At 43.9% G+C, this 18,866-nt stretch overlaps 3 protein-coding genes across 3 annotated transcripts in view; 1 reads left to right on the top strand and 2 right to left on the bottom strand.

Moving 5' to 3' along the window:
* The first annotated feature begins 403 nt into the window (after positions 1–403).
* On the top strand, positions 404–2,498 carry ndr1 (nodal-related 1). The gene is made up of 3 exons (XM_062554888.1): positions 404–608; positions 1,013–1,779; positions 1,893–2,498. The coding sequence occupies exons 1-3, from the start codon at positions 404–406 to the stop codon at positions 2,043–2,045; spliced, it is 1,125 nt and encodes a 374-aa protein (XP_062410872.1). The 3' UTR covers positions 2,046–2,498.
* A 387-nt stretch (positions 2,499–2,885) lies between these two features.
* Positions 2,886–6,528, bottom strand: eif4ebp1 (eukaryotic translation initiation factor 4E binding protein 1). The gene is made up of 3 exons (XM_062554223.1): positions 6,063–6,528; positions 3,843–4,034; positions 2,886–3,597 (listed from the first exon to the last, which is right to left on the bottom strand). Exons 1-3 carry the CDS (start codon positions 6,196–6,198, stop codon positions 3,566–3,568), a joined length of 360 nt encoding a protein of 119 aa, XP_062410207.1. The 5' UTR covers positions 6,199–6,528; the 3' UTR covers positions 2,886–3,565.
* A 3,158-nt stretch (positions 6,529–9,686) lies between these two features.
* The window catches only part of ank1b (ankyrin 1, erythrocytic b), a 63,590-nt gene continuing 54,410 nt past the window's right edge, over positions 9,687–18,866 (bottom strand). Inside the window, exons 40-44 of the mRNA XM_062554889.1 lie at positions 12,784–13,365; positions 12,621–12,690; positions 12,228–12,447; positions 11,481–11,549; positions 9,687–10,797 (exon numbers count right to left, since the gene is read on the bottom strand). Of these exons, the coding sequence (XP_062410873.1) occupies positions 10,693–10,797; positions 11,481–11,549; positions 12,228–12,447; positions 12,621–12,690; positions 12,784–13,365 (1,046 nt within the window). The 3' untranslated portion in view covers positions 9,687–10,692. The remainder of the gene's footprint in view (positions 10,798–11,480; positions 11,550–12,227; positions 12,448–12,620; positions 12,691–12,783; positions 13,366–18,866) is intronic.

Consider the following 18,866-nt stretch of genomic DNA (forward strand, 5'->3'; position numbering starts at 1 on the left):
GCTTCAATACACAGTGCTTGGGTCAAGGTATTAATGATTTCACACCTCTGAACAACAAAGATTAGTTGGTTTCGATGCTAGACGACCTTGGCACATGCACCCCTATGAACGCCTGTGGATCACAAGGCGCACTTCAAAAGCCGTCGAGATGACTTGGAGCATCAAAAGGGGCCAATTCGTTATAAATGCCCCAAAAGGGACCACGGCGTCCTCAGCATCACCATTCTCTCTAGCAGAGCCTCGGAGAAGGACCTCTTGGCCTCACTCTACAGGAAAACTACAGGAAAACAACTGAATTGGAAGGATGGAGCACCACGGCCTGGGAACGTGTGTCACCTTGGTACTACTCCTACACTGGATTGGTGGAGTTAGAACGGACTCATCTGGCTTGTTTCACCAACGGATGCGCGGATCTCACAGAGACAGCAGTGGTCACCTGAGTTCCATACACCAGCAGAACAAATACCCTCTCTACATGATGCACCTCTACCGGACTCTATTGACAGGAGATGCACAGAGGCCGTCTCCCGACCTCACTCAAAGGAGCATTCACAGTGACAACCCCAGTCTTCACGATTCCGACGCAGTTCTCAGTTTGGTTGCCAAAAGTAAGAGAATATTATTATACTATTTTGCGATATTTTAAAATAGTATGCATGATCTGTGGAAATAGCATGGTACGGCTGTAGCGCCTTTTGCGCACACTGAATGCTATTAGATGACACCTTTTATGTTCTTTAAACAGTCTAGTATTTACTGGTCAATTTGTGTGAATTTACGTAATTAGATTTAGTCTACATCGGTGATCAACCATCGTTCACTTGTTGTGCAGTAGACAAGTGTCGAACAAGTTTTAGAAGCAATACACATTCTCTCAATTAGGGTATTCAGCATTATTAACGACGCCTGTTGTGGAACCGGCTTTTCTGAAACCTAGGCCATGCTCTCTCCCGAATAACCGCAATGCTACTTAATTTCTTGCTTTCTAACCTTTAACTTGTTGTATCTTTAGGTTGCAGTCAGACCGGCACGAGGTGGAGTGTCACCTTTGACTTGTCTTCCATCTCAGCGAGCGACACCGTGCAACGATCCGAACTGCGCCTTCGCCTACCGACGTTTTCCAAGTCCAAGAGCGCGACAGTGGACATCTACCACGCACACGGCCACTGCGCTGAGGCACCATGTCCGGATCGTCTCCATTTGGCCAGTTTCAGAGCCACACCCAGCAAAGGAGCCTCTCATTCTACATGGAGAGTGTTCAACATCACTGCCATGCTCAGGTACTGGCTGCATCAGGGAGAACCAGTGGTGGAAAGCCTGGATGAGGGTGGAGAGACCTGGTACGATGAAGGCCAGGAGAGCGTTCATCACTCCACGACTGACACAGTCATGATGGTGGTTTTCTCCAAGCACAAGCAGATGGCTGGTCAAAGGTCATCTACACTGATCCACACAGCTGAGCGGTCCAAGTACGTGGCTCTGGACAAGGCCGGGGCGAGCACTTCCGGGCATGCCGCAGGGAGCCGTCGAAAGAGGAACCACAAGCCTCGGGACATGTTTCTCGACGCAGCGGGGGTTCCAGGGGCACTTGGATCCTTATCCTCGAACGGCCCACAGAAGACACTCTGCAGGAAGGTGGACATGTGGGTGGACTTCGAGCAGATCGGCTGGAGCGACTGGATTGTTTATCCAAAGCGCTACAACGCATTTCGCTGTGAGGGAAGCTGCCCAAGTCCTGTGGATGAAACCTTCTCGCCTACCAACCACGCTTATATGCAGGTAAGGGCACTCTTGAAATTACAACGAAAACACACTTTCCTTCAATACGTTTCAATGACTGGTGTTCGCTTTGATGTTGAGTTGTTCTGACATGTTTTCCTCCTGTCTTCCAGAGTCTGCTGAAGTTGCACCATCCTGACCGCGTACCTTGTCCATCCTGTGTGCCCACTCGCCTCGGGTCCCTCTCCATGTTGTACTACGAGAATGGAGAACTGGCCATGAGGAACCTCGAGGGCATGGTGGTGGAGGAATGCGGTTGCCACTGAACATTCTCAACCTGTAAACGGACGGCGCGACAGCACTTCAGAAAAAAAAGAAATTACCATCCGGTAATGGTAGAACTACGTCGGCACTATGGTAGTTCTGGGGTCAGTTGAAACTTCTCACTCTGACCCTTCTATACAAAGAAAACTCATTTGTTTTGGCAATGCCAAATGCCATCAAGTTCTTAACTGCATCTGGCAGCCGATTTGAATGGTTAAAATAAGCACTGTTCACACTCACCAGCCTTACAGCTGGGAAACGGGTGTGTAGCTACTGACAGAAACGACAAATATAGCGCTTTATTTCTGTTGCATGACTTTGGTGTCAACACATGATATTTCATGTTTTTTGAAGAAGTCATATTCCTTGAAGCTGTACAGGACCTTAGAAGGCGAATGTTGGAACAGGGATGACCTTAGAAGGGGAGCTGCGAACTGGACAATGCCAGCAGTGATGGAGAGGACAATCCCCAAACCATTCAATCTGCATTCCTATCTGTTTGTGAAAATATGTAATTATGTTAATAGATGTAATGATAAAGCTAATAAACTGTCTTATTTTACATTCATCGTGTGACTTCTTTTTTCTAAAGTATTTTAATCATTATCAGTGCCTGTTAATTGTCCTATAAGGAGCAAGGTATGCTCTACCGTTTTTTCTGGCAAGGCATTGACAAATGGTGAAGTGAATGTTGTTATGCACAGACAACTAACACGTGCTATGTTGGTTCATTACTTCATGATGATGATCACACCCGTGTCTATGGGATGTTTTGAAGGATGATGGGGTCTTTCTCAGTTAAGCTTAGGACTGGACAAGACACATCACATAGAGGCAACAACTTCTTTGTTTGTTTTTATTTGTGTGCTTTCACTTCACTTTGTCTTTAGGGCAAGGTGTCTTTCCCAGAGTGCAGAGATTCACCGCATTTACAAAATAAAAAAAGGCATATTACATTCTCATGAATGACACTGAAAAATGTTTTTCAAAAGAACAGAAATAGATTATCATCAATACAAAAGGCATTGTTGCCCAGATATAAGGGAGGGCCCAAAGTAAAACCTGGCCTTGTCAGGCAAAGACCTCTCTAAGAGGTGCAAGACAGCAATGGCGCTTGGGATTTGAGCTTTCTTTATAATGCTTCCAACTGCCTCACAGAGCAGGCCAGACCACAGTGTCACTTCCCTCCGTAACATTCCAGACTACCTCTGCTGGTTTGACACAGCGGGTGAAGAAAATGCCCTTGCAGAAGATGGCCTTAAGAGCAGAAGTGTTTGGTGACAAAGACACATTACCGATGGTACTGAAACAGGCCCGACACCTCTAGTGTACAGTAGAACAGTAAGACAGCATTGAGGCACAGCAGTTGCGTAAACACTGTTTTTTTTTTTTTTTTTAAGTTGGACGAGAGAGGGTGGACACCCCCTGATTCATGTGGTGTCTTTTGGAAGTTGTGTTCTTAATGAAAAAAAAGGGGCTCAGCAGCTGTCATCTCCCTCTTGATCTGGGGCGTCAATGCAATTCAGATGTCCATCTCAAACTGGGCATCTTCCCCTTCAAAAGTCACAAAACGATAACATTTTCATTATATTGGCATGTATGTATGTCAATGTATGTGTGCTGTATTGCAACAACAATTTGTTCTTGTTTACTCATTCAAATCAAGAATGGGAAGTATTTAATATATATTAAATATATATTTGCCAGCCTTTATACTAAAGACAGCAAAAATAATATATAGTTAAAGTCCAAAATGAGTGTATATTAACACCGAACACCCCAGTTCCTCTTGAATTTACCTGCTCCCTTCTCTGCAGGGGGGCTGCAGTTATTGTTGAGGGTCTGCTGGTGTTTGGCTGTGTCGTTGTTGGCAGTAGGTACAGCGGGGCTGGTCACCCCTGGAATGTCAGGGAGGCAGCAGGGGGGTGTGCGGGCCAGAGGGGAGGTACGGCAGTCCAGGAGGAACTTCCGGTCGTAGATAATGCGGGTTCCTGAAGAGGGTTGTATGGTACAGTATGTATTTCAGCAGTGAAGGAACAAACAAGGCAATAAGGGAAGACAAGGACGGCAAGGGATGTCTTTCCACAACTGTCAACAGGTAAATGTTGTAAATAACCATGATACAATTGTTTGTCAAATATATTGACACTTCAAGAAAAGTTCAGCGCAGAAGCAATGAATTAATCTCCCACGTGCACACTGGTGGCACTGAGCCAGAGTCTGCGTTGGCATGCCCCAACACGCCCAAAACAACTTGATTTCTTAAACCTGTTGGTCCTACCAAAAGTTGACACTTAACATTTACTATGTTTCATTTTCTAACCTTGAGAAGTGGGAACTTAGTGTTATTTTTGTCCCCCAAAATGTTGTTGTTTTGCTTTTGGGGGACAAAATTATAAAAAAAAAGAACTATGTCACCTTCACACAAGCTTTAGCTGTGCTATATCTTATCGCTGGTTACAAAAAAAAAGGCGTATGGGTAAGCAGGAGCTTCAGGCCCGGTGGGGAGGGAGAGTAGGACAAGGGAGAAGAGGCCAGGAAGGCTATCAGCCCTGCTATCAGAACCAGCTGAAATCCACTGACAACATTCCCATGCATGGTGGTGTATCCTTGCCCCACATTCACTTTCTTCAGTGAATAAACAATGTCTGAATTTGTGCACTCACTGTAGGACACAGACATCTATATCCATCTCCCACACATTTTTTTGTCCACCCAAGATCAACATCTTCACTGACCAGCACCGTGGCTCTAGTTTAGCAATAATTTCTCACTTACAAGTTGGACATATATTTTGAGGAACAGGAACAATGTCGTTGCAGAGCAACAGATATGAAACTTGATTCCATAGTGACACCCGTGGCATTTGAACACTACACATCCTCCGTCTATTGGGTGACCACTGGTGCACAACAAACTCGTATACCAAAGCTATATTTAGTGCTCTATATGGAGGTCACGTCAAACTGTATGAAAGTAGAGCAAGTATACTTGGGTTGTCTGTTCAATTCGCAGCATTTTGTACATTTATGTATTTATAGAACACCACATGTCCTACAAACATGTTAAGGTTGTTTTGCTTAAGGGAGGATGTTCTGACCAAGTGTCACATGCTTGCACGAGGACGTAGCTTCCTGCTACAGTTTAACGGACTACGCGGAACTGGGAGGGTTTTCCAGGAGGTGTCAGAAAGATGTTTATGATAGATTCCGACATTAATACTAACCCAGTGATGGGCTAGGTCACAGTTGGAAGATGTCCGGCCGTGGTGCAGATTAGATAACGTTATAATTGTATTAACGTACTCTTCCCCTTGCAAGTAAACAAGGTGGAATTTATATAAGTAAGAATTGGCCCGTCCCTTGTTTACATTAACTGGTCACATGTGGCTTGAACAACAACAGCACATGCAGTGTACTGCCCGCTCAGAGCATGTTGTTGTCTCACATAGACATTACGCCTATAACTTTTGTCTCTTGCTGTAGCAAGCTGCGTCACTTGTTTACGCTGAATAGCGCCTCGTGTTTGACACTTGCGCAGGCGTGCATAGCTTTAGTGACGTTTCTGCGATTTAATGCTTGCACGACGCAGGTGTTTACATCATAAAAAAACAGTGTTTGACACTATTAAGTTTTACTACCATTTTGCACTCAATATAATAAATTAACTCTGATTAAGTGAAACCAACGGCTACCAATTCCTAGCCTTAGGATTGCCGTTATAGCTGCATGGGTAGCCAATAAGATACTGTGGTTACCAACATGTAGCGACTGAGCTAATACTAGCCAGCTAGCTAAGTTAGCATGGTTGGGGACTATGCATGGTTAGGACTAGCATGTTAGCATTCAAGGCACAATAGCTTGAGGCAAGACAGCACCATAAGTATAAGCTTTTCGACAATGCAGTCATCATGGCATTGGCTCGTAGACAAATAATTGCTTTACTGACGAAGATATCAGTACGTCCACTTGAAGTACAGGTCTTTTTTCTTTACGTGCATTGTTAATTTGTTTATTTACCTCCGGGTGTTGTGCTAAACAGAGTCCCCCCAGGCGTAGTGGAGTAATCATGTGGCATGTGGGCCGCATCGTTGATGATCACCCGTCTGGTGGCCGGAATGGCACGGCTGGTGGTCTTCTGACTACTCACGGACATGTTCAGAAATTGTAACGAATTCTTTACAGCAAACTGCCAAAAACCTGGTACAACTGCACCCGTAATTGAATTCAAGCTGTTTGCTAACTGGAAGCTGCCACGAGAGACGTTGGATTCAGTTTAGTAAGCCCCTTTGTAACGTTAATGAACAAATTTAGTCCTGCTGGAGGTAAGGAAGTATAAGAAAATATATCTCTAAACTACCTAACTGCTATCATGCATTCACTCATTCACTCACGCTAAATGGCCAAAACGCTTGCAGAGCACGCTTCCACTCTCACACTCCTTCAGTTCACTCACACACCTCGCACTCAGCGCTTGGTCGCAGGAAAGACGATTTAAAAGGAGAAAAGTGATGTTGCCCCCCCATGGTAACCAGAGGAATAGCAGTAGAGGGCCATTGTTTATCTATTCACGCGGTCACCATGCAGTATTTTGATCTTGGTAAAGGAGTGGGTTGGGCCATGCGTGACGTGACGCATGTAGGCCTGTTGAAGTTAGCTTCAGGTAGGCCTATTTTACTGAGGTTCACACCAGTTAAAACATTTCAAGCACCTAATTTGCTTCAGTCCTTTTTGTTCTTGGACTGGTCTATTGCTATGACTATGCTTAAGCTTTCACATATGTCCTAATTCTCTCACTCTCTTTCTTTCTTTCTTTCTTTCTTTCTTTCTTTGTCTCTCTCTCTCTCTCTCTCTCTCTCACACACACACACACACACACACACACACACACACACACACACACACACACACACACACACACACACACACACACACACCACCTTCTATATGTCACATCTTTCTTTATTAATTACTGTAAATGGTTTGAGCTGGTGTGCAGGGTACATGGTCTATACATATCTTCATGTCAGAACGAATCTGATCAAAAGGCTTGAATACATTTTCATGTTTGTATTTCCTCTCTTCATGACAATAAAAAAAGAAAAGAAAACAAGATAGCTTCAAAGCCTCTACATTCTCCATGTTATGGGCAATTTCCTCTAGTAGAACTAATATGCTTAAAGTACATCCATAACAACTTTAACAAGGGTGCATAGCATTCTAATTAAATATATTTTTTTCATATATTTATACATATATTCTTTATTAAAAACATCTTTTCTGTGCATGTGCGCAGTTGCATTCCTTAGTACAGAGTAATATGATATTGCGTTAATATTGTCATTTATCCATTCTAAACGAGTATAGTTGAACTCTAGTTTTTGCAACAGTTAACATTGTACATAAACTCATATATTTTTTTAAATACATAATCATCTCAACATTCTTGCACACCACACCTCCCATGGTGTTCCCTAAAACACTCTGTCCTCCACCCCCTTCTGACCACAGAGTCCTCTCTTCCCCGTATACACACACACACGCACGCACACACGCACGCACACACACACAGTTCCATAGATCATCCTGGACTTTCAGGGCAGCATCCGTTCCATTTGAAAGCAACTTGCAAGACACACAAAAAAATCTGTTGCACACACCATCCTTCAACTACCAATCCAGTACGTAGATAGGGCGGGATCCGTGCCAGCCCAAGAGATAATCTCCTCTGAGCCTCTATGTGTGAACCGAACTTGGAGAGCTCTGGACCTTTGTCTTTCAGTTTGTTTGGATAAACTAAAACCTGAGTGAAAGAATCATTTAAAAAAAGTGTACACTAGTGACTGAGTGCTGGATGACAATGAAAAAATAGTGTGCTTTACAAGTGTATCATCCACACATATAAAGATGCGGCTCATTCATCGGTTTGATTGATTCATTCATTCATTCATTCAATAACCCAATAATTTGTCACTCAAGCTGCCATTCATGCATTCACTCAGTCCAGTCAACTGACCCTACATTCAACATCATAAATAATGACATTAAAATAAAGGCTTGATGTAATATCATTGAATGGAAAATATGTCATATGATTATGCTAACCTGCTGAATTGCTACTGCATGTTATCTGTGTTGTGATCGCAGTGACTCTCTCACTGGTTGCTGTATACGCTTTTGTCTGCTGAACCATACAACACCAGTAGGTGGCGAAAGCAGCTGCCCTCCTCTACAAATAGCTACTCCAGAGAATTTCAGCTTTCATTACCTTGACAATAAATCATAGAACATAGCTTTGTGCTAAGGAGGAGGCTACATAGCTTTTCCCATCATAGAAATGAGCTGCTGCATATGAGATCAACTCAACATGTTTACATAGGCCTATGCATGCTTCTGAAAACTCTCATAGGCCAAAAGGAATGCTACAGAGGTATAGGGCACAGATGTAATCATAATCTGAAACAAATTACGCAGAGCTCTGTGACCACAGGGTTGAGATTATTGCTTTGGCGGAATATATTTCATCTGCTGTCTGTGCCTACAGGCTTTTGTCACCAAAAGGATGAATGTGTGGTAGACTGTATGAATGACAAAGTGTGTGTGTGTGTGTATCTGTGCTGTGTGAGTGTGTGTGTGTGTGTGTGTGTGTGTGTGTGAGTGTGAGGATCAATATTTCACATGTGCTTTGCAAGTTGTGTGTGTGTAGACATGGACACATGCACATTGTGTGTGCTCATGTTACAGCTGCAGGTAAAGCTGAGGGGATGACATAGTGTGTGACTTCACAGTTCAGGGGTCAGTTTTATTTTAAGAACTATCACAGTGCTGTCTATCTGTCTGTGTGCCTGTCCGTCTTCCTCAAACCTACTGCTCCTGTTGCGAGAAAGAGAATCATAACTTCACACGCCAAACCATTTCACTACTGTGACTTTCCCTTCTGCTATGTATCTGCAACATGGCAGTGATCAAATACGGACTACTGTTTAGATATCCATTTTGTCCTACACATGCGTTCATCAAGAACAGAGCTTCATTTAAGTCACGAAAGCTGCAGGGATACAGCTTCAATAGTATGAAGCATAGTGTCCAATCTTAACAATGGGCTCAAAGTGAACCAGATCAACAGGACTTCATATATTTTGAACTTTGACCTTGTTGTATAATTCAGAGAATTTGTGGCAGGGGTCTGTGGGATACATTGGAAATGGCCTGAAATAGACTATACTTGGGCTCAATTTAGCCTATAGCTCCTCTGAATCTGAAGTTGTACCTACAGTAACTAACCTAACTAACTATAACTAACCAACTAACTAACTAACCTTCACAGGGAAAGCATAGTCAAAGCAGTGGTGTGGTGCAGTGAGCAGGAACACATAATTGCTACAGGTGTGGCACGGATGGGACAAGGACAGAGAGTCACAGAGCGGGGCTGAGGAGAGAGTGTCTCGTCCCCCTTATCCTTTCAGAGACCTCTGGGGCACAGCCATAACGTTAGCACCCCCAGGCTATAGCATTCAGCAGAACCGGCTCTACCTGGCCCAGCGGAGGGGGTAGAGCTTCCTTTTCATATATTTCTTTTTATATTTGAAAAAATAAAACAAATATTACACAGACAGTAAGAAAAACAAACAGAGGGCAAAAGCAGGAGCAAAAACACAAACGATACAATTTATAGTTTGCTTTACACAAAGGGAAACGGAACAAGGCTCAGTTAAATGCGGACGCACACACATGCAAGCACACTCAGACACACGCGCACACACGTAAACGTTTAGAAAGCAGGAAAGCACAGTCATTTTTAAGTCCTCATTCCCACACCAAAAAACGTCTGACATAGTCACAAAAAAACATGGACCAATCAGGAGAGGGTTCAGTGCCAAGCTAGAAGCGAGTACACATGCTGACACACCAGCACACATCCACACATACGCTCTCTCTGTCTCTCTCTCTCTCTCTCTCTCTCTCACACACACACACACACACACACACACACACATTACACACACTCACATAGACCATAGAGTGCATATACCACGTAGGAACAGGATAAAGGATCTGCGGGATGAGGGAGTGGGATATCAACTGGCTCAGTTTCAACTAAGTTGTTTGGTTGTCTTTCTGACTGTCAAGGAAAAAAAAACTGTTGCCTTTTTTTGGAGCAATATAGTGTTTTAAGTCTCCCTTTTGCAATGGAAATGCCTTCGGTTTGCAGTATAGGTCCATGATAACTTCAACCCACCCCCCCAACCCCAACACAAATCCTGGGACGACCCTTTGCTTCGTACCCTTTTTTTGATAGTTTCTTTTTTCTTAGATAATGACAGGTCATAGGTCATGCACCAGCAGTCAATCATGCGTATACAGTTGACAGGAAGCACTTTTTTGTTTGCTTTTTTTGTTGTTTTTTTCCTTCACATTTTGTACAAAAAAATTCATGCCCTATTACTAGTTGTGTTTTTTTTCTTGTTCTTTGTGTGTTTATCTGTTTTTTGTTATGTTTTGTTTCTTCTGTTGTTGTTAAAAATGTTACAAAACTACAGGTAGATGTCCTTTCCACATTTTCCCCCATCTCTTATGTAGTGGTAATCAACGATGGTTTTGTGGTTTTTCGGATGTCTGTCTGTCTGTCAGTAGGGGGCGCTCTTGTTGTTCACTTTGGGGTTTTGCCATCCCCTCTCCTCTTCTTCTCCGCCTGTTTCGTTCTGTCTCCCAGCTGCGTGTTGGTGACTGATGGTTTGGCAGTGGATGTCCGACCCTGTGGACAGACAATTGTTTTGTAAGACAACTTTTGAGATCATTGCTAAAAAAAAGACTTATTGCTATGCTATGCGTCTGCTTGACTGATGTTATGACCAGGATGTATGAAGAGTGAAGAACACAAAATGCTCATACAATCCTGACACCCAGTAAGTTGCCTTCTAGTGAGTCACTGAAGTGCAACTTCAACCATCCAAATCATTTTGGATGTTTTCGGGACAGCAGTGACGAGTGCTCTACCCTACTCAGGGCTCAAAGCAGTGAGGATCAGTGTTCATGGGAGCTAATGAAAGCAGATATGCTAACAGTTCTCCTCCTCTTAGCATCGTGCATAAAGGAAAGGACTCTTATGTCTATTTCTACGCTTCTATGTTCTATGGTTGATTGTATACCTTCAGGACTGTGTGTATTTGTTTCAGTGCTTTAATCTCCGCAGACTGGAATGCTTCACTGTCTGCAATTCCCTCTTCACATCCACACCCAGCTAGGATGGAGGGAGGGAGAGGGAGGGGGCAGAGAGACAGGAAGAGGAGGAGGAGGAGGAGGGGAAAAGACTTGAGAGCGTTCAGTGTTCTGGTGAGTTCTATAGTAAATTACGATTAGATGTCTGCATGTTGGCTTCCGTGTTAATGTATGAGTGAACCACTTTTCTCCACTCCACTTTTCTCAAAGGGCACCTACCTTTGCAACTACATTTGCGTGTTCATCTGCGAACGGAGCATCCACAGGGAAATCGACACCTTCTTCTCTCTGCAAAAGCGACAAAATTGTGTGAAAGGGAAACAAAATCCCATTGCTCAAAGAATACCACTGAGGCATCATGAAGAAAAAAACCCTATTGTCCTCCTATTACAGATGTGACAGAGTTTTTTTTATATGGGGGAGATAGCAGTTTTAGCAGTTTCCCCATGGACAAAAACGTAAAAGCTAACAAGCATTAGTTTTGGTTACTGTATATGTATCACTCTGATAGAATTAAATAAATTCTTAGATGATAGCAAACTTCCACATATCATAAATGATTCTCATTCCCTCACATGGAGAGGAGCTTTGCCTCAAAAACGTTTTAAGTCTACCTGACACTGACAGACTTTGACAAGGCTTGGGAAAGATTCTTGAAAGATTGTAGTCTTTTAACTAAAACCCCTCATTCAAGCTTTACTCAAAAGACTACGATCTTTCAAGAATCTTTCCCAAATCTTGTCAAAGTCTGTCAGTGTAAGATAGGCTTTAGACTACTGTGGGTGCCGGGCCGACATAATTTACTCTGCTGTGGCAAAGACCATAATAGTGGCAGTCTAATTGAAAGGGACCCAACTGGTTTCAGGCACATCTTCCATTGGATTAAGTCTCAGATTCCATCACTATGCGTTTCCACCAGAAGTTTATAATCTCCCTTTTCAGAACATCTCTGTTATGGCCTCACACCTTCCGCCTGTCGTGGTCCCAGGAGTGGAGCTCCCCTTGCTGGTGGTGCGAGAATCCGAGGCCCTTCTCGAAGGGTTGCGTGCCGAGCAGGCGACCTCGCAGGACCTCCGAGTGGCCCGTGTCGCACACCGGCGTCAGCAGTGCCTCCTGGGAGACACGCGATTGGCTGTGGTCGTGGGTTGATGACATCGCGTAAGGCTGAAAGGCACCACTGCTCAGCCTGAGGGGGTGAAGTTTCTCACACAGACATACAAGGCAGACACAAACAGATAGACAAACAGGTAGACAAACAGGTAGACACACGGATAGATGGATAGATGGACGACAGAGAGCGTTAGCTTGTTTGACATTTTCACCATGGCAGCTATTACATCATCAACATGCGACTCTGACCTGTCTCCATTGTGCTCGTTCGCCCGGCTCAGCCCCGTCCTGTCATACAGCTGGGCGTAGATCTGCTGCCCTGTAACGACAGACAGCTTTTCCTCTGAACGCATCCCTAACCTTCCTCCACCTCCTCCTCCTCCTCCTCCTCCTCTCTCTCTCTCTCCCGTACCTCCTCTCGCCGCCCCCAGCATCATCACGCCACCGCCCGCCACCTCCGCCCTCCTGCCCTCCGACCTCTGACCCATGACCTGTCCGTTGAAGTTGACCTTGGGCACGGCGCCCGCCCCGCCGGCTCGGGCCGCCGCCGCCGCCGCCAGCTCGGCCGTGGAGGCCATGGCCACGGGCGGCTCGCGGTGCAGGTAGCGGCCGTTGTTGTCCTCGTCGGCGTCCAGCCCCTCCTCCTCCTCCTCCTCCTCCTCCTCCTCCAGCTCCATGATGGAGCCCGAGGCGCCGCTGGCCCCCGAGCTGGGCCGGCCCAGGCTGCTGCAGGGCAGGCTCAGCGTGTTGCCCTCCGAGTCGTCGGCGCGGCTGCTGCCGCCCTCCAGCGACGAGTCCTCCACCGTCACCAGCGAGGGGCTGATGCCCGCCGGCCACACCTGCACGTCGGACATCATCTCCAGCATGGCGTCCTCCTCGGTGGCGGCGATGGGCGCGCACTCCAGGCCGTAGTAGGGCTCCACGCCCAGCGGCGAGGGCAGGCTGTACTGCAGCGAGGCCGGGGAGAGGAGCTCCTCCTGCACCAGGCCGTAACCTACAGAGAGAGGGGGGGGGGGGGGGAAGACAGGGGGGGGAGGGAGTGGGAGAGACAGAGAGAGAGAAAGAGGCACAGCTAGCATCGCGCATAGGCAGGGCTAAGGGAGGTTTGTGTTTGGATGTGTGTGGGTGTGTGCAGTGTGTGTATGTACGTGTGTGTGGGTGTGTGGGGGGGGATAACAGGGTGCAAGATGCCAGATAGGAAGTGGGTGCAATTGGTAACAGCCATTATGTGTGTGTGTGTGTGTGTGTGTGTGTGTGTGTGTGTGTGTGTGTGTGTGTGTGTGTGTGTGTGTGTGTCTGTGTCTGTGTGTCTGTGTCTGTGTGTCTGTGTGTCTGTGTATGTGGAGAGTGTGTAGACATTATTGAGCAAAGGAAGAACAGCATTCAGTAGCAGCATCAAACAATTTGTATGAGTTTCCACTGTTTATTGCACACTAGCCAGTCCATGCTAAAAAACAACTGCACTTGGCATTATGTTTTGGTCAGCTTAACCCCTCCAGGTACTGGCATGCTAGAATTAGAATGAGATGCAACAATAAGAGGCACTTCAATTTAACAAATATAGATTCATCTCTATCTGATGTATTGCATACTATTGATTACCACAGACTTAACATGTGCTGGCAAGGAGGTTCAAACCTCAATCACTGACATCTTTTCAGATGCTGAGGAGTGAGGTTTACTCATCGTATGTCTACTGGCCTCCATTTCACATGTGTTATATAATGAAGCAGCATATCTAATTACACCAAAGACACTTACAATGGAAATCAACTGGCATGTGAACAGAAATTCACAGGAGCATTTAAACATCTCACAGAAATTGCTGTAAAATATAGCAGTGCCATTGCATATTATATTCGAGATTTTCTGAGAGAAGTCAGAGGCTACAGGTGGTCATCAAGTTTGTCAGTGACAGGGAATCCTTGAGAAATGCTCATGGAAAATTGCCACATGAATAATTCAAAACGATGCATTATTAAGTCATACAAATAAATCTTTTAGAGATAGTGTTTTGAAATGCTTTTTAAAAATGGTACTGCCCACATACCAATTGATTGCAAGTACCTTTGGATGTAAATTATTTTTCTGTTTTTCCGTAAATCTTCTGTTCTAAAATGAGCTCAGTTATTTATTAAAAAGGTGTATCTTTGGTAACCAGAAGTGTGCAATATGCAGCAGATGGAGGTTATAAAAAGATTCACAGTCTACCATGTTTGGTCTTTTGGTCTGTCTAGACCAAACAGACCTGCAGGTTTTGTAACCTAAGTTTACGGTTGTATACACTGGTCAGTGTACAAGACCAAAGGCAAAGCTCTTCAAATATAAACACGTATTCTGCAGTCCTTGATATTACTGGGCTAGAGGCTGGACTGGGGTATTGCTAAAATGTTACTGCGGCATATTTTAGCCATTATTTTTACAGTGAGCCACCCGAAGGCCATTAGGCTGACAAGAGATTGAATCTTCTGGACTGATTTGTGTCTCATTAGCAGAGAGGAAAATCATACAAAATGAATGATCTGGGTGAACATCCCCAGCAGCTGGAGATAACAGAAAAGTATTGGGCAGATAGGAAGGAAGGAAAAAGTCTCTTCTTAAGTCACTAAAAATGCTGAGAGAAAAAGTGGTTTATTATTCTAACAATATATGCTCTCTCTCTCTCTCTCTCTCTCCATCTCTCTCTCTCACACACACACACACACACACACAAACCTATGTCGTACATTTTCACCCCTGGGAGTGAGAGCATTGATTCATTCTGGAAAGTCTCATACTAAAAGTCTGGCACTTGAGCAAAAGTGTTGTGTCACTGTGTTCCGTGTGGGTGTTTCTGCTTAGACAGGTGCAGACTCTGGAGAGGGCCTGTAATAGATCACCACCACCAGGTATGCACCAGCACTGATCCAGAATCAAAGTAATAGAACAGGTAGAACAAGATCATCTATCATTGTCTTTATTCATTGTGTTTATTGTGTTTATTGTGTCTGGTAGCCTAGGTAGATACTGATCCGTGTTTTCTGGCGACTTTATAGGACAGGCACCGTTAAAAGTAAGACTTTAATGACTGCTGGATTGGTAAGAGGTGAAAAGCTACCGGGAGAAAAGCTTGTTTGTTTGATGGCAGGAAAAGAGAGAGCCTGGAGACTAAGACATCACAGCGTGTAAAACGTACTGTTTCGCCACTTTCTTGTGAGAAGAATGTTGATTACTGAACTCTTCTCCTTCTGTGTCCACTGAGAGTAGTTTGTGCTGCATTCGGTAGTCAACTTCTACAGACTTCTCCTCACAGATAATGCACTTGTTGTTACCCTTGTAGTCCTTGTTTATACCCTTCCGGTACACTTATAGAGTTGAATATACTTTGTTTGTCTTCAGAGACCCCTCTCCACAGTACCACAGAAGTGTAACAATATTTTGATCCTTGTCGGCGACTTTGTTTCAAAGTGCTTTGATGTAGCTATCGTTATGCGTTATTGCAAATGCTTATTCCAGTCTTACTCAAAACTACTCCGATTATGTTAACATCCCCAACGACAGTTTCCACTCGTTATCATCTAAAAATAGACCCTAGGTTCCTTTTAGATCAAACCGTCATTATGTCTGTCTGTTTGTCTGTGTCAAAATCTGCTATGGGCACGGGCTAGTTATATTTTACGATACTAAGCATATACTTTAATTAAATCCTCTGGCTTGACCTAAAAACTGTTGTATTGTTTTAGTCCATAAAAATATTAAATATGAAGTATTTCATAGGTATCTATCATCTGACTACATTGTATACTAGTTCCATTTAACTTTTTCAGTCTGTTTTGATTCATTAATTTTGGTCCAATTTGAATCTTTGTCTTGTTTACTGTAATAATAATGATAATAATAATCTTTATTTATAGAGCGCTTTTCTAAACATAGTTTCAAAGTGCTTTACATATATATATAAAAAATAAACTGTATGTGTCTATCTAGCTCAGCTTTGGCTATGACCGGACCTATCTGTGTGGGATAAGCTGGAATGATGTGGATGGGAATGAGTGACGAGCAGAGAGAATGGGCAAAGGGAGAGAGGGGGGTGCAGGATGGGTGGAATAGAACTGAGGGACCTTCACTCTACCTCTCGCTATGCAAACACACACGTGAACAAAAGCACTGCACATACACACACACACACACACACACACACACATTACGATTACACATGGACAGAACAACACAACATGAAAGCTAACATGAAGTTGCAAAAAAGGACAATAACACAAGACGTGGAGCACGAAATATCCACACATGTAGACAATTGACTTCGCCACACAAATACAAGTATATAGTGTGCAATTAGAAATTAGCTACACAGACACACATACACAACACACAAATTACACTGACTGACAACGATATAACTACTCTCTCGCACTAACACACACAGACTGACACACCATATATTGTATGAGGTAGGCTATGTTCAATTGGCTAAATTTCTCTGTGATATATATTTTATTTTATTTCAGTTTATAATAATGATATTATCGTTATTGTCATACCATTTTCTTATATTATACCAATTTAAATATAGTATTTAGGTTTGAAATATTAGCCATGTTTCTCATGTTCACCACTAGATGTCACTATTTCCCAAACCTTTCAGTAAAGGTTATGGCTCACATGCTGCACAAAGCATTATGTAATCCCAGCATGTAGACAAGGTCATTTTAACAGATGAGGTCACTCAAAAACATAAACACCACACCAGTGACACCAAAACAGACTCACATAATATTCCTGTGATGTACCCGCAATATTAGGACTATTCAAAGTGTCAATATTACAGCTACATTCAGTAGAATATTATGCCGCTGTTGATAACTACGCCTACAAGAACATCACAGTATAGAAAACCTTTGCACACTCACACACAAACTCATACACATTTATGCACATCTACACACGTTAAAAAAACAAAAACAAAAACAAAAAAAACATTGCTCCAAAAACTGGAGTTGTTAATATATTATTGCATGTTTAAAAAGGGACACCATACCAGATTGCTATACACATCAGGGGGGAAAGGAGGTCTGACAGAGAAAGCATGCCATGCAATAACATCTTTTATTACAGGCTACTGTCTTTTTTTTGCTTCTTAAATCTTTCTACCAAGAAGAAGACAGATATATACAAGAGCAAGCGACATGCACATGCAAATAAAGACACATCACAACATTCAGAGAGGAGAAGGAGAGAAAGAGAGGTAAAGACAGAGGGATAGAGAGAGCCACAGAGAGAGAAAGAGAGAGAGGTAAAGATAGAGGGATAGAACGAGGCAAAGGGAGAGAGAGAAAGAAGGGAGGGAGGGCGGAAGGGGAGATGGCAAGGGGTTCCTCCCCCTCCACTAGCACAAACAATTCCAAAAGGAGAATGAGAGGAGAGCGGAGGCCCAGAGGAGGTCCACATGAGGTCAGTATGAGGTCAGAGGTCAAGGGTCGCAGAGGAGAGCTGTGAGGAGGAAGAGAAGGGCGGCTGGGCTGCGGATGACATGTTTCCATAGAAACAAAAGAGAGCGACGAAGAGAGAGAGAGGGTCAGAAAATCAAGAGGAGGATCAAAGGGAGGAGGGTGAGAAAGAAAGCATGTAAAATTCTGAGCAGAAAAGAAAGAGAGAGAGAAAGAAATACTAGTAGAGAGAGAGAGAGAGAGAGAGAAAGAAATACTGGTAGAGAGAGAGAGAAAGAAATACTGGTAGAGTTGAAGACAAGAGAGAGAGAGAGAGAGAGAGAGAAAGAGAGAGCTAGAAATAGAGACAGGAAAAACAGTATGGGGGCCTAGAGTAGTTGTACCATTCTCCTCTGAGAGAGGACACACCTTTTCCAAACAAACTCAACTCAAATGGCTACTCTAGATCCCCACATCCATACATTCCAGCCTTCGCATACACACACACGCACGCACGCACACACACACACACACACACACACACACACACACACACACACACACTCACACTCTCTCTCTCTCTCTCTCTCTCTCTCTCCGTCTCTTGCTCTCTCTCTCTCTCTCTTTGGAATACAGAGATGCTTCCTTGCACTAAACAAAGCCATGAACAGGATGCATGGTTTCAACTGAATGCCAAGATCCACTTTATAACATCCGACTGTGAAATGGTCTTTCAGCACCGAAGGGAATTGTTTTGCCATCCTTTGTTAGTTTGGCTATAACTCATCCACTCCTCTCTCTCTAAAAATATCAAAATGCTGGTCATCATGCACCCCCCCCAGCAGGCATTAAACGGCAGTTCAACCTTAATGTTTCTTTCAATGCTTTCATGAAATGTCTCTCTCTCTTTCTCTGTCATCATCGCAGGCATTACAAATGCGTTGTTGTTACTTTGAAACATACTCGTATAAATGCGGGAGAAATGTTACATTCGTCACGATTCTCAAACATGCTCTGACTCCCCAGATTTCAGTCCCTTTTGGTCGAAAAGACGAGCAGCCCTCTTAGGCATGAA

The sequence above is a fragment of the Sardina pilchardus genome, chromosome 14 (genome assembly GCF_963854185.1).
Source record: "Sardina pilchardus chromosome 14, fSarPil1.1, whole genome shotgun sequence".
Lineage (NCBI taxonomy): Eukaryota > Metazoa > Chordata > Actinopteri > Clupeiformes > Clupeidae > Sardina > Sardina pilchardus.

What these genes read in the sequence shown, in the direction of transcription:
- ndr1 (XM_062554888.1), top strand. Translation starts at nt 404, where the DNA reads ATGCGCGGATCTCACAGAGACAGCAGTGGTCACCTGAGTTCCATACAC. An exon ending in TCTCAGTTTGGTTGCCAAAA is followed by an intron (nt 609 to 1,012) that starts GTAAGAGAATAT and finishes TTGTATCTTTAG; the next exon opens with GTTGCAGTCAGACCGGCACG. An exon ending in CCAACCACGCTTATATGCAG is followed by an intron (nt 1,780 to 1,892) that starts GTAAGGGCACTC and finishes CCTGTCTTCCAG; the next exon opens with AGTCTGCTGAAGTTGCACCA.
- eif4ebp1 (XM_062554223.1), bottom strand. Translation starts at nt 6,198, where the DNA reads ATGTCCGTGAGTAGTCAGAAGACCACCAGCCGTGCCATTCCGGCCACC. An exon ending in GTTTAGCACAACACCCGGAG is followed by an intron (nt 4,035 to 6,062) that starts GTAAATAAACAA and finishes AACCCTCTTCAG; the next exon opens with GAACCCGCATTATCTACGAC. An exon ending in CCCTGCAGAGAAGGGAGCAG is followed by an intron (nt 3,598 to 3,842) that starts GTAAATTCAAGA and finishes TGACTTTTGAAG; the next exon opens with GGGAAGATGCCCAGTTTGAG.